At 40.6% G+C, this 13,781-nt stretch overlaps 1 protein-coding gene across 1 annotated transcript in view; it reads left to right on the top strand.

The window, feature by feature from the left end:
- The first annotated feature begins 6 nt into the window (after positions 1-6).
- LOC308103700 (phosphatidate phosphatase LPIN1-like) overlaps positions 7-13,781 on the top strand; it is a 36,873-nt gene continuing 23,098 nt past the window's right edge. The window contains exons 1-3 of the mRNA XM_080453823.1: positions 7-72; positions 10,531-10,734; positions 11,873-11,968. Of these exons, the coding sequence (XP_080309949.1) occupies positions 10,543-10,734; positions 11,873-11,968 (288 nt within the window). The 5' untranslated portion in view covers positions 7-72; positions 10,531-10,542. The remainder of the gene's footprint in view (positions 73-10,530; positions 10,735-11,872; positions 11,969-13,781) is intronic.

Genomic DNA, 13,781 nt, shown 5'->3' on the forward strand with positions numbered 1-13,781 from the left:
TTATGGTATAAACTCAGTGACACTGATGTCCTCGTTGTGATTCATCTTTAAAAGGCTTGTCCCGTTTATAAGGTATGTTTGTTTATGTATTTATATATCTTATGGTCTGTTGTTATAAGATGGCTTATATGTGGGCTACATGTTAACATGTAGACTCATAGTAATATACTGTATCTCATTTAGATCTCATTCATCATGCTCTGTGTATTTGAGGCAATTTAGGATATTGTGTAAGATTATGTACTTTTGTTTTATTTATCTAAATTCTATATTTAACAGTGTATGAAGAAATGAAAATGAAAACATTGACACAGTAGATGCTAGTTGTACAGCAGATCTCTGTGTGATGCCTGGTTACTTTGGAGTAGCCCACAGACAGTGGTGGAAAAAGTACTCACATGTTTTACTTTAAGTAAAAGTATCAATACTGCAATTTAGTCTGCAATTCAAAATTTACTTGAGTAAAAGTACAAAGGTATTGGTATCAAAATGTACTTAAAGTACCAAAAGTTGAGCTTGTAGATCTACCATTTTCAAATAGCCTATGTATAAAATAAGGCTAAAGTGGTTAATGTATGTTTTATAACATAATAATTGATAATCGCAAAGTAACTAGTAACCAAAGTTTTCAAATAATTGTACTAGATATTTGCCTCTGGGATGGAGTGGAGTAGCAGCAAAAGTATAGACAATTGGAACTACTCCAGTAAACTAAAAGTACCTCAAAATTGTACTTAAGTATACAGTACTTGAGTAAATGCACTTAGTTACATTTACACCACTGCCATTTTGATATGACATTATGGTGAAGTTGTGAGACACGCTTCCTCTTTCTGGTTAACTGTGACACTGTGTGTGTTTTTTGGGGGAAGCTGCAGAGCTTAATAACATGCAGATTTACAACTAAACTAAACTCTTTGTCTAAATCCTGTGCTGCTTCTCTCACGGTTTGTTTTTTATCCAATACTTTATTAGTCAGAAATGTGAACAGCATGTGGTACAGTCAGACATTAACCCTTTAAGACCGGGAAAGCATCATTTGTGTCATTTTAAGATGTCTTTGGCTATTCAAAAATAGCAGATCTACAAGCTTGTAGATCTGCTATTTTTTAGAAAAATCCTGAAAATGTGTGCAAATCTTTTATATACATTTTTAACTCAAATCTTTGCTTCTGGGGGTCCCTGGAACAAAATATTTTTAGATGGGAGGGGGTCCGTGGTCAAATGTATATTATTTTGGGGGTCCTTGACATGAAAAAAGTTTGAAAACCATTGATAATATAGCAACATAAGTAAAAATAAAAATTTTAAAAAAATTAAAAAAAAAAACTTTAGGGGAAAAAAAACTGTTAGGATTTAGAAGACATTTGTAAAATCCCCAGAAGCAAAGATTTGAGTTAAAAACCTTCGCTTTAAAAAAGTATATATATATTCAAACTAAAGATTTGCACACATTTTCAAGATTTTTCCAAAGAAAATAGCAGATCTACAAGCTCGTAGCGCGGTCTTAAAGGGTTAATTAAAGGAATATTTCACCCCAAATTTATTATTCTTCTTCTATCGATTAGTCCCATGGAGACCTGAATTCATGGATATTTGTTTTTGTTTTTGTCGCATTCCTAAGCCAATAAGAACACTTTTTTTTGGGGCAGGATTTGCTCTTTTGTCAACAAAAGTGCTCTCAAGAGCTCTCGATATGGAGCCCTCATTCAATGCTTGTACCTTGTTCTCCCAACCAGGGTTGCCAGATCTACTTATTACAATTTCCCCGCAAGATTTTATTTGAAAATAGCCGATCTACAAGCTCACAACGCGTCGCATCGCGACGCGTTGTGAGCTTGTAGATCTGCTATTTTCAAATAGCTGATGTACATGTTAAAGTGCTCATGTGGCCCATAGTCCCTTCTTTTGGGCTGGTTTTCCTAGACCTGGTTGCTTGTTTCTCTCACAGAATCTGGCAACACTGCTCCCAACATGTCAAGGAATGAAAGAACACATTATTGATAGCTTCACTATGCAGATGTCATCATGTTGGTTACTTGTTGTTACCACACGTTTTTATTATTCAGATTCGTTTTTCTTGACCACCGCCAGTTTTTCAGAATGCTATTTTGAGAGCATGTTGTTTAAACAGATGCTATTCTGACAGCATGGTGTTTGAACAGATGCTATGCTAGGTTCATTGTTTACCTGGCATATCCTTTTCTTTGAGGAACTACATGCTTTCTCTGCTCTCTACTCATGTAGACTGTGTACGTTGTTGTTGCTTAAAGGAGTAGTTCAACCAAAACATGACTTATTTTCTATCAATTACACACGGCGTGAAACCAGGGGGTTCCCCAGCAAAAGAGCACGGCAATCATTTTGACCACTTTATCCATCCATGTTGGCTATTCAAAAGTAGCAGATCTACAAGCTTGCAAGCTTCGTGCCGCTCTGCAAGCTTGTACATCTGCTATTTTTGACAAAAAGAGTCTCCTTTTTGTCTCCTACCGGAACCGCTGCCTACCGGTCCGCTGGTCGTCAAATTATTATTGTCTTAGGAATGCGACAGAAACAAAACAATATCCATGAATTCAAGTCTCCATGGGGTGACAAATCGATAGAAAAAAAGTTATTTTTAGGGTGAACTATCCCTTTAAGGAGCCCCCTCTCTGCTTACACAGGGAAGAGAGAAAGGCGCTCATATTATAATCAACTTTGGGGCCCGTTGCCAACTCTGACTAGAGGGCAGAGCTGCCCTTGTCTCTCTCTCTCTCACACACACACACACACACACACACACACACACACACACACACACACACACACACACACACACACACACGCACACGCACGCACGCGCGCATGGACATTATTCACGCAAGCACGCACACACCTCGTCATCCCAAACTTCAGATGACCTACTTCTCTGAGCTGTAAAGGTTGTCGCTCCTTCAGTTAGGAGTTAGCTTTTGAAATGTGTTGTTCCATCAGTTTTAGGAGTTAGTTGTGAAGTTTGTTGATAAATCTGTTTTAGGAGTTAGTTGTGAAGTTTGTTGATAAATCTGTTTTAGGAGTTAGTTGTGAAGTTTGTTGATAAATCAGTTTTAGGAGTTAGTTGTGAAGTTTGTTGATAAATCTGTTTTAGGAGTTAGTTGTGAAGTTTGTTGATAAATCTGTTTTAGTAGTTAGTTGTGAAGTTTGTTGATACATCAGTTTTAGGAGTTAGTTGTGAAGTTTGTTGATACATCAGTTTAAGGAGTTAGTTGTGAAGTTTGTTGATACATCAGTTTTAGGAGTTAGTTGTGACGTTTGTTGATAAATCAGTTTTAGGAGTTAGTTGTGACGTTTGTTGATAAATCAGTTATAGGAGTTAGTTGTGAAGTTTGTTGATAAATCAGTTTTAGGAGTTAGTTGTGACGTTTGTTGATAAATCAGTTTTAGGAGTTAGTTGTGAAGTGTGGTTCATGTAAGTAATACACAAAGTATTATTATAACTTTTCAAAGGAGTAATGAATGAAGAATAACACTTTCTGAGTAACTTTCCCAACACTGCTGAACAATGTCATCAGTATCAGTCAGAGCAAAACATCCCAGTCTGTTCCTGCTATGATTAACGCTTCACTTTCAAAGGCCTTTCTTGGTGTTATAGTGAGGTCTGCTTAGCTGAGTCATACTGTAGCAGCACTGTACTAGTTCTATAGGACAGGGCTAAGTGGCACAGTACAGCCCTAGGACATGACAGGGTATATACAATACACCACATAGTGTTTAGTAGTGACTACAGTATGCCAGTTTATCTGATCACAGACGTTGACTCACATGGTGTGAATTTAGTTCACCCTTTATTTGCTTACTTGTACTTTTATTGTTAAAGGGATAGTTCACCCCCAAAATGACTTTTCTTTCCTCTATCGATTAGTCACCCCATGGAGACTTGAATTTGTGGATATTTTTACTTAAACCAATAATTTGATGACCAGCAGCGGTTCCGGTAGGAGACACAACAGAGTCTCCTTTGTGTCTCCTATACCGGAACCGCTGCCTATACCGGTCCGCTGGTCATCAAATTATTAGCTTAGGAATGAGACAAAAACATAAAAAATATCCATGAATTCAAGTCTCTCAAGAACTAGACTGAGAGAACGAGCCCAATCGATGGTCTTTAAGGGCGGATCCAAACTCAGCCGCACGGATTCGTGCGGGGCTTCCTATTGCTTCACCAATCTATGTCCCCGCCTCCCCTCCCCTCCCCCCCCGGCCTGTGCACGGAGCACGCTGACGTCACCAAATTTAGAGCGACGCCCCTCTGCACTCTGATTGGTTAGGACATAACAAGGTCCTAAGACCATCGTTGCTGCATGGCTCCCCCAGGCTTTTTTTTCTTTTGTAACAAAAAAAAAGCATGGGTTTCCGAGGCTACTCAAGAACAGATTCAGACACGTGTTCCCAGATGGCCATGCATGGGGTGACTAAGCGATCGAAAAAAAAAATATATTTTTTGGGTGAACTATCCCTTTAAACCTCATACAACTTGTATTAATGACACTTCTAATGGTTCTGAGTTCTGACAGTGGATATGAATGAAATTGATCGATAGATGGCAAAATATATAGAACGCCATGCAGGTATCTTATTTAGATAGCATGATGTTTAGATAGATGCTAGGCTCATTGTTCACCTACAGTAGCATCCTAGTTTCTTTGTGGCACTCTCTGCACTCTACTTAGTATGTGACTGTTTTGTTTATTGACTAGAGTAGGGGGTCTTCAACGTTTTCAGGCCAAGGACCCCTTGGCTGAGAGAGAGATAAAGCAGGGACCCCCCCCATATATATTGTATAGAATATAATCTTTTCATAGATTTCATAGATAGCTTCATAGACTTGTTTGACAGCACTGTCATCAGTGTTTGATTCATTTTAATGTGTGTTTTCAGAATTTTAACCACATAAACCGTCCATACTAAGTCAACTTGACCCACTCTCTACTTGGTCTGCTCTTTTTTCCCCCTACACCAAACCTCTTTGCCGAAAATAGCAGGTCTACAAGCGCACAACGCCTCGCAGCGCGAGGCGTTGTGTGCTTGTAGATCTGCTATTTTTGGCTAAAGTTCTCCTCAGAAAAGGGATGCTTGGTTGAAGTGGTTAATGTAAAAATCACAAAGATTTGGCGGCCCCCCTGTAGTAACTCTGAGGACCCCCTAGGGGTCCCGGACCCCCTGTTGAAGACCCCTGGACTAGAGCTCATGTTTACTCTGCTTGCTCTGATCTGATTTCACACTTATAAGCAAAGGTGCAAGATCTCCTACTTGTAAATGTATAAGAGCGTCTGCTAAATGCCTAACATGTACATTGTAATTGTAGCTAAAAACTATTAGGCCTATTAGTGTTCAGGCCAGCTGTCACTTCTTCTGGTGCATTGCAACAGTATCCTCCAAGCAAGAATTCACACAATGACGCAGACAGTGGTGGGAAAAGTACTCGCATTCTTTACTTAAGTAAAACTATCAATACCGCAACGTAGAAATACTCTGTTACAGTCCGGAATTAAAAGTGTACTTGTGTAAAAGTACAAAAGTATTGGCATCAAAATACCAAAAGTAAAAGTACTTATTATACAGAATGTCCCATTTCAGGTTTTCAAATGAATAAACATCTTTTGAAAATAGCAGATCAACAAGCTCACAATGTGTCGCATCGCAGCGCATTGTGAGCTTGTAGATCTGCTTGTAGATCTTCAAATGGCCGAAATGTATATAGGGCTGAAGTGGATAATGAATCTTTTGTAATAATAATCAAAATCTACAAAGTAACTAATGTTTTCAAATAATTGCAGTGGAGTAAAAGTACAATATTTGTTTCTGAGATGTAGTGGAGTAGAAGTAAAAGTACTGAAAATTGGAAACACTCAAGTAAAGTAAAAAATAATCACACCCTGTGTGAAGTGGGCGGTGTCTTGCTAGCTAATCACAATACTGAATGGAGTCAACCAATCATGTACAAAAGATAAATACATTTATTGAAACACTCTTTATGATGGACGAAACCATAACTTTAAAAAAACCAATTTATGGTTTTTTTAAAGTTATGGTTTCTTATATAGGGCTATGCACATGTGTCATGTGACACTGGCCAATCACAGTCCTGAATAGATTGTGATTGGCCAATCACAACGCAGGATAATTGTACAAATTTCAAAACCTCACTTATAGGGGCGGTTTCACTGCCCAAGATAATTGTACAAATTTCCAAACCTCACTTATAGGGGCGGTTTCACCGCCCAAAAATACCAAAACATTGTACTTAAGTACAGTACTTGAGTAAATTTACTTAGCTACTTTCCACCACTGCCAATCAATGCCACATGGCACGATGTGGCACCAGCTTTAGGAGGTGCGTGCTGATTGGTCTGGAGCCCTTTGACCCGGGGGAGTCTCGGGTTGCTGGGAGAGGTGGTTCAGAGGGCGGGTCGGGTTACCGGGATGAACCGCTGGAGGAGGCTGGGAAGGTCACTGTGGATATAGGCCACACAGACCGCCCAGTGGCATGGAGCTATAAGCTTTGAGCGCTGTATTGAAAATCACTTTAAAACCTGCCATCGCTATTTTGGGCATCAAGTTGTGAGCTTTTAAACAGCTATTTCCAAACATACTGTAGTGCAGAGGTGGAAAAAGTACTCAAATGTTTTACTTAAGTAGAAGTATCAATACTGCAATGTAGAAATACTCTGTTACAAGGAAAAGTCAGACATTCAAAATTTACTTGAGTAGAAGTATAGCAGTATTGGTGTCAAAATGTACTTAAAATACCAAAAGTAGAAAGTACTCATTATGCAGAATGTGACATTTCACAACTTTTCAAATGTATAAAATATCATTTGAAAATTGCAGATCTACACGCTAACAACGCGTCGCAAAGCGACGCGTTGTGAGCTTGTGAGCTTGTGAGCTTTTATATTATATAAGGCGGAATGTGGTTAATGTATGTTTTGTAATAATCATCAAAATCTAGTAACTAGTAACAAAAGGTTTCAAATCATTGTAGTGGAGTAAAAGCACAGTATTTGCCTCTGAGATGTAATGGCGTAGAACTAAAAGTAATGAATATCGGAAATACTCCAGTAAAGTAAAAGTACCTCAAAATTGAACGTAAGTACAGTACTTGAGTAAATGCACTTAGTTACTTCACACCACTGCTGTAGTGCAGTTTTAAGCGGCTAGCTCCATGCTACTGACATTAGTGGATGAAAGATCAAGCGTACCGTCTGTCACGGTCCGCTCCTCTGGCCGTGGACTTTGACTTTATTATTTAGCCCTTGACTGCCCTTATATGGTATTGGACTCTTTAGGGCTGTTCTTTAGGCCTGTTTAGGCCATTGTTCTATTGTATCGTTCCAATTGTATTTCTGTTACTCTGTTGTTGCCTTTTGCCCTGATGTTGCGTACCTTTATTTTGTAGTATTGTTATTTGCCTTCCTGTCTGCTGTTCTCCTGCCTTGTCTCACTTCCCGGTGATTATTAGTTCAGTCAGACAACTCTTAGATTGGATTAGAATATATATTTATTAGCAATATATATTTGCAAGCTTGAGCATGGTATAGAAAACAAGAGGAAGCATAGTTTGGCGTCAGGCCTCTGAATCCATTCATTCCCTGTAAGGATAACATTTTAATGAATGTTACATGCCAATTAGCATTTACAGGGAATGAATTAAACCCCCAAGGGGATCTAGAAACAGAGCCTACAGGTGGATGCCGGGGAGGCGGGTGGGATGACTTCATGGGCAGCAGCAGGTAAGCAGCGGTAGCAGGATCTCAGCAACAGCAGCAGCAGCAGCGACACACGTCAGCTCAGCAAGACAGGGCAGCCAGAGTGAGCAGGTAACAACGCAGTACCTATAACCACCCGATCAGGAGGAAAGTGCATGTGACTAGTCACCTGATCGGTTGCCCCAATCCCTTGAGTTGCCTGGCCTGAACTAGCTCCGTAAACTGCGCCTCATTTATCTCCTCCTGTGTCCCGTTAGTCCCTCTGCCTATCGTCTCTTGATTTGTCTGTTGATTGCACCTGTGTCCTATTACCCCTGTGTCTATATATATGCCCCTGTTTGTCTAGTACAGGGTTGATGCAACTTTGATGATGGAGAGGGCCACTATATTTCCACATTCATAGGGCCACATTACATATACTCTGTGTCCGTATTTTAACTTTTCTCGCCATTCTATGTCACACAAAAGTATCAAAAATAGCCGATCTACAAGCTCAAAACGCGTCGCTTGTAGATCTGCTATTTTTGATACTTTTGTATTGGAATCCAGATTTCTTTTTGCTATTTTTGAATTGGAATCCTGAAAAGTAACATTTTTATTTAATTTCAAATGTATTTAGTTATACTTATATAGTTAACTTTATGGACTTAAATACAAATACATTGGACATAAAAAATACTATAGAATTTTTATATCAGTTATTAAGCTACTAATATAGACTGAAGTAATTAAAGCCGGTCATGTTTGTATGTTTGGAATTGTAAACAGCTGAAATCAATAATATATCAGTATTCTGATATTAACCTGTGGGCCGCATTAAGGGAAGGTGGGGGCCGCGTGTGGCCCCCGGCCCCCGCCAGTTGCCCATGTATGGTTTAGTACCTTGTCAGGTTGTCGTTTAGTGTTGGTGTGTTATGTTCTGTACTTAGGCTGAAAGCCATCTGTATTTTGAGTCCTTGTTTTGCCGGGTGCCCCATTTTATGGGGAGTTTAAGTTGAAAATAAACCTCCTGAACTTTGATTCGTGCCTTGTGGCGTACTGCTTTTGGTCGTCTGAACTCGCACCCTGACGGCGTCTGTGAGTTTATCTTTTTTGGCTCCGTTCCATCGAACGCAGAGCGAAGAGTCAGACAGACGTCAGTGGTCTGGGGTGATTGACAGAGCGAAAGGCACATGCCGTGCTCATAAACACCTCATTCCTGGAAAGCCTCGCTCGTCACGGAGGCGTCATGGAGGTATCCGGTGGTGTTGAAACAACAATACGCCTAGTAAAACATGGAACGGGATTGTTGTTGTAAACGTCGTTAAAATCCCAGAGGATATTTATAGTCTCATTTCACCATATCGATATGTTACCCATGCCCTTCTCTCTACTCACCAGACTATTCCCTCTTTCTCCCTTCCCAGTAACGTCTTTTGATTGATTGAATACTTTATTAACAGTTTGCAAAAGGTACAGTGATACAATAATGCCAAAAGGATAACAAAAGGGCTTTCCATTGTGGTCCTTTGTATTCAATTCATCAAGACATAAAAAAATCACACCCAAGTGTGAAGTGAGCGGTGTTATTTAAAAACAACAGTGGTCATCACAGTGATGGAAGCTCACTTTAAAAAAAAAAGTATTTTTTTTTTAAAGTGCGTGGTGCTATTTATAGGTTATTAAATCATCATGCGTCTCGCTAGCCAATCACAGTATACTGAGCAAAGGGTGTGAATAGAGTCAGCCAATCACAGTACAGCGAAAGACACATTTTCACGACGGTCCCAAACCCACTTATAGGAGCGGCTACACTGCTCAAAAATATACGATACTATACAAGAGATCATCAATACTAGGAGCAGTAAAAGTATATTTACAGGTTAAAGGAGAATTCCGGACAAATTAAGTGTTATCTTTGATGTCTCGTTACTCACCTACCGATGTGAAAAGTAGCGTTCTTTTTTTTCATATATTCCCCTGTCGTCATTTTTTAAACACCCTCCGTTGTTATAATGGGAGCCGCTGGGTTAGTGAAGTTCGTCTATTATAACCGATGCAATGTTATTTTTTTCTCTACTACGATTCATTGTAGAGTCTCATGATAGTCAAACATGCGCTGAAAATTCCTGCGAGCCTGCCGTTAATGGCGAACGATTTAACACTGGTTGCTTGTTTCTTCCAGAACCTGGCAACTCGTGTTGCCAGAATCTGGAAACAAGCAACCAGTGTTAAATCGTTCGCCATTGACGGCAGCCTCGCAGATAGTTTCAACGCATGTTTGACTATCATGAGACTCTACTATGAATACTAGTAGTGAAAAAAACAACTTTGCGTCGGTTATAATAGACGAACTTCACTAACCCAGCGGCTCCCATTATAACAACGGAGGGTGTTTAAAAAATGACGACAGGGGAATATATGAAAAAAAAGAACGCTACTTTTCACATCGGTAGGTGAGTAACGAGACATCAAAGATAACACTTAATTTGTCCGGAATTCTCCTTTAACGGTGGGGGGTCATTTATTTTGGCAAGCTAGAAGACTTGTCTAGGTCCAGTTGTAAATTGTGCTCTTTTATGTTAGTTTTGAAGAAGGATAGGGAGTCACACTTTTTTATGACTTTATAGTAGAATTAATTCATTCCCATGTTTGTGCCAAATCTGGGGGGAATGAGATAAGTTGTCCCGTACCTCCAACCCCATCATCTCTCTGCTTCACTCTCCCTCACTCCTGCTCTACGTTTGTCTCTAACATCCACACCCTCCTCCTCCTCCTCCTCCTCCTCCTCCTCCTCCAGACCCGACAGACCATGAACTACGTGGGCCAGCTGGCGGGCCAGGTGTTCGTCCAGGTGAAGGAGCTGTACCGGGGACTCAACCCGGCCACGCTGTCCGGCAGCATCGACGTCATCGTGGTCCGGCAGCCCGACGGCTCCCTGCAGTGCTCGCCGTTCCACGTGCGCTTCGGCAAGATGGGCGTCCTCCGCTCCCGGGAGAAAGTGGTAAAGAAAGAAGCGTAATGCTTTAAGGCAGGGGCGTAGCCATGGGTGGGCATAGGTAGGCCTGGGCCCACCCGTTTGGTTTTTGTGCTCACCCCAAAAAATATATTTAAAAAACATTTTTTTAATATCATATTAAGCCATTTTGATAACGGTATATATATATATATTTTTTTTAAATCTCATATTAAGCCATTTTCAACTAAAATAACAACATAATGTGGACAGCAATCTCTGCATTCAAATTCACACTGTTAAGCTGCTAAATTGGGCAGTGGGTGTCCATTTCTTACTGATTGGAGATGGACAACATGTCTATTATCTACTCAAACCAATACAAATTCATTGTGCTGCTAAATCATGTGCAGATAGGCAAAAATAAGTATTAATGAATGAATGAATTAATACGCGGAGTACGTGCGCACACTGTGCCCACCCACATTCTGCCAGGCCTACTTACTAATTAATTCCTGGCTACGCCACTGCTTTAACCCATTAAGACCTGGAAGGCATCTGTGTCACTTTTAGATTTGAGATAAAAAGCATTATTTTACACTTTAGGCTATTCAAAAATAGCAGATATACAAGCTCGTAGCGCGGCACCGAGTGCCGCGCTACGAGCTTGTAGATCTGCTATTTTTGAAAAATAGTGAAAATGTGTGCAAATCTTTGAATATATATTGTTTCAAGCGAACATTTTTAACTCTATTCTTTGCTTCTGGGGGTCCCTGGAACAACATATTTTGAGATGAGGGTCGGCGGCCAAATACATATAATTTTGGGGGTCCTTGACATGAAAAGGTTTGAGCACCACTGATATAGAAACATATGTATTTTTCAGAAAACTTTTTTTCAGTCAGACTGCAGGGCAAATCATCATTTGTTTGAATATCCGCATACCATCTTCTAAGCTCACACGGTCTTCGTCTGATTCACACAAATCCATGTTTCCACGTGGTTTTTATGCTGTTCACGCTTGATAAAAAACAAATCTAATGCCACAAATCTGATTTGGACTTGATTGATTGATTGAATACTTGATTAGTCAGTAAGACATTAAGGCTAAAAGGATATAACAAGTCTCAGAGACGTCTCCCCCTCGTCTCATCTTCGTCTCGTCTCGTCTCTCCTGGATCTGCAGGTGGACATGGAGATCAACGGGGAGCCAGTGGATCTCCACATGAAGCTGGGAGAAAACGGAGAGGCTTTCTTCGTCCAGGAAACAGAAAACGATGAGGTACGCAAAACCGTAGACATATCTATGTGCAAAACCAGCATCCCGAGGGTCCAATTCGGTTCCATTTGCACCGGCAGAGTTCAATTAACACTGAAGACGTGTAAACATGTAGTATCAAGGGGGTCCGTGGCTGAATGCATGTCAAACGGGGGGTTTTGAAATAAATAAAAAAAGGTTCCGAACTGTGGATTGAACAAGGTCCTATACAGTGTGCACATTACGGAGGGTTCGTTTTGGCACAGAGAGTTTGTTTTGGCACAGAGGGTTCGTTTTGGCACAGAGGGTTCGTTTTGGCACAGAGGGTTCGTTTTGGCACAGAGAGTTTGTTTTGGCACAGAGGGTTCGTTTTGGCACAGAGGGTCGTTTTGGCACAGAGAGTTCGTTTTGGCACAGAGGGTTCGTTTTGGCACAGAGGGTTCGTTTTGGCACAGAGGGTTCGTTTTGGCACAGAGAGTTTGTTTTGGCACAGAGGGTTCGTTTTGGCACAGAGGGTCGTTTTGGCACAGAGGGTTCGTTTTGGCACAGAGGGTTTGTTTTGGCACAGAGGGTTTGTTTTGGCACAGAGGGTTTGCTTTGGCACAGAGGGTTCGTTTTGGCACAGAGGGTTCGTTTTTGGCACAGAGGGTTCGTTTTGGCACAGAGGGTTTGGCACAGAGGGTTTGTTTTGGCACAGAGGGTTCGTTTTGGCACAGAGGGTTCGTTTTGGCACAGAGGGTTTGTTTTGGCACAGAGGGTTTGTTTTGGCACAGAGGGTTCGTTTTGGCACAGAGGGTTTGTTTTGGCACAGAGGGTTCGTTTTGGCACAGAGGGTTCGTTTTGGCACAGAGGGTTTGTTTTGGCACAGAGGGTTTGTTTTGGCACAGAGGGTTCGTTTTGGCACAGAGGGTTCGTTTTGCTCTTGGCCCTGCTGAGCAGCATTCCTCTAGCAGAGTGAGTTCTGAATGAAGCGTTTAGCAGAGCCTGGATTACACCTCTCACCTACATTACATGTTGTCAATATAAAATTGCGTAAATCTTAAAGGGATAGTTCACCCCCAAAATGACTTTTTTTTCCTGTCGATTACACACCCCATAAAGCCTTGCATTCATGGAGATGTTTTTGTTCCTAAGCCAATGATTTGATGACCGGCAGTGGCTCTTGTAGGAGACAGTGTCAACTTTGAGTCTCCTACCGGATACATTAGCATCTTTCCGCCGGTCATCAAATTATTGGCTCAGGATGCGACAAAAAACTAAAAAGTCTCCATGAATTCAAGGCTTCATGGGGTGTGTAAATGATAGAAAATAAGTACTTTCTTTGGTGAATTATCCCTTTAACTGCAGTGTCCTGGCACCCATTGACACCTGAGGACAATTTTTAAAACGCCTTCTAAATCCTAAACTTTTCTGAAAGGTTAAACCTAAGTTTAACATAAGTTTTCTGAAAAAACATGATTATTTTTTAATTAAAAAAAGAAAGTCATGTTACTATATATACATAGTAACATCTAAAATAACACAGATGTTTCATAGATTGAAGGATATAGGCTTTCCAGGTCTAAATGGCAACGTACTTGAGTGGGGGTCTTCAACGATTTTCAGGACACATGGACCTCTTAGCTGAGAGAGGGAAACGAGCAGGGACCCCCACTACAGTATAATATTGTACAACATTGCGTTGCATTCTGTTTTCCCTCTACACCACTGGTGCACAACACCCTCACAAGGGTGCTGCAAGTGGCCACCCAGAAAATTGGCCAAACACTAACATGTTAATAATAATAATAACATAACAATAATATTAAAACGTGATACCAATTAATAACAACTAAAG

Source organism: Gymnoscopelus braueri (assembly GCF_963280865.1).
Source record: "Gymnoscopelus braueri genome assembly, chromosome: 16".
Classification (NCBI taxonomy): domain Eukaryota; kingdom Metazoa; phylum Chordata; class Actinopteri; order Myctophiformes; family Myctophidae; genus Gymnoscopelus; species Gymnoscopelus braueri.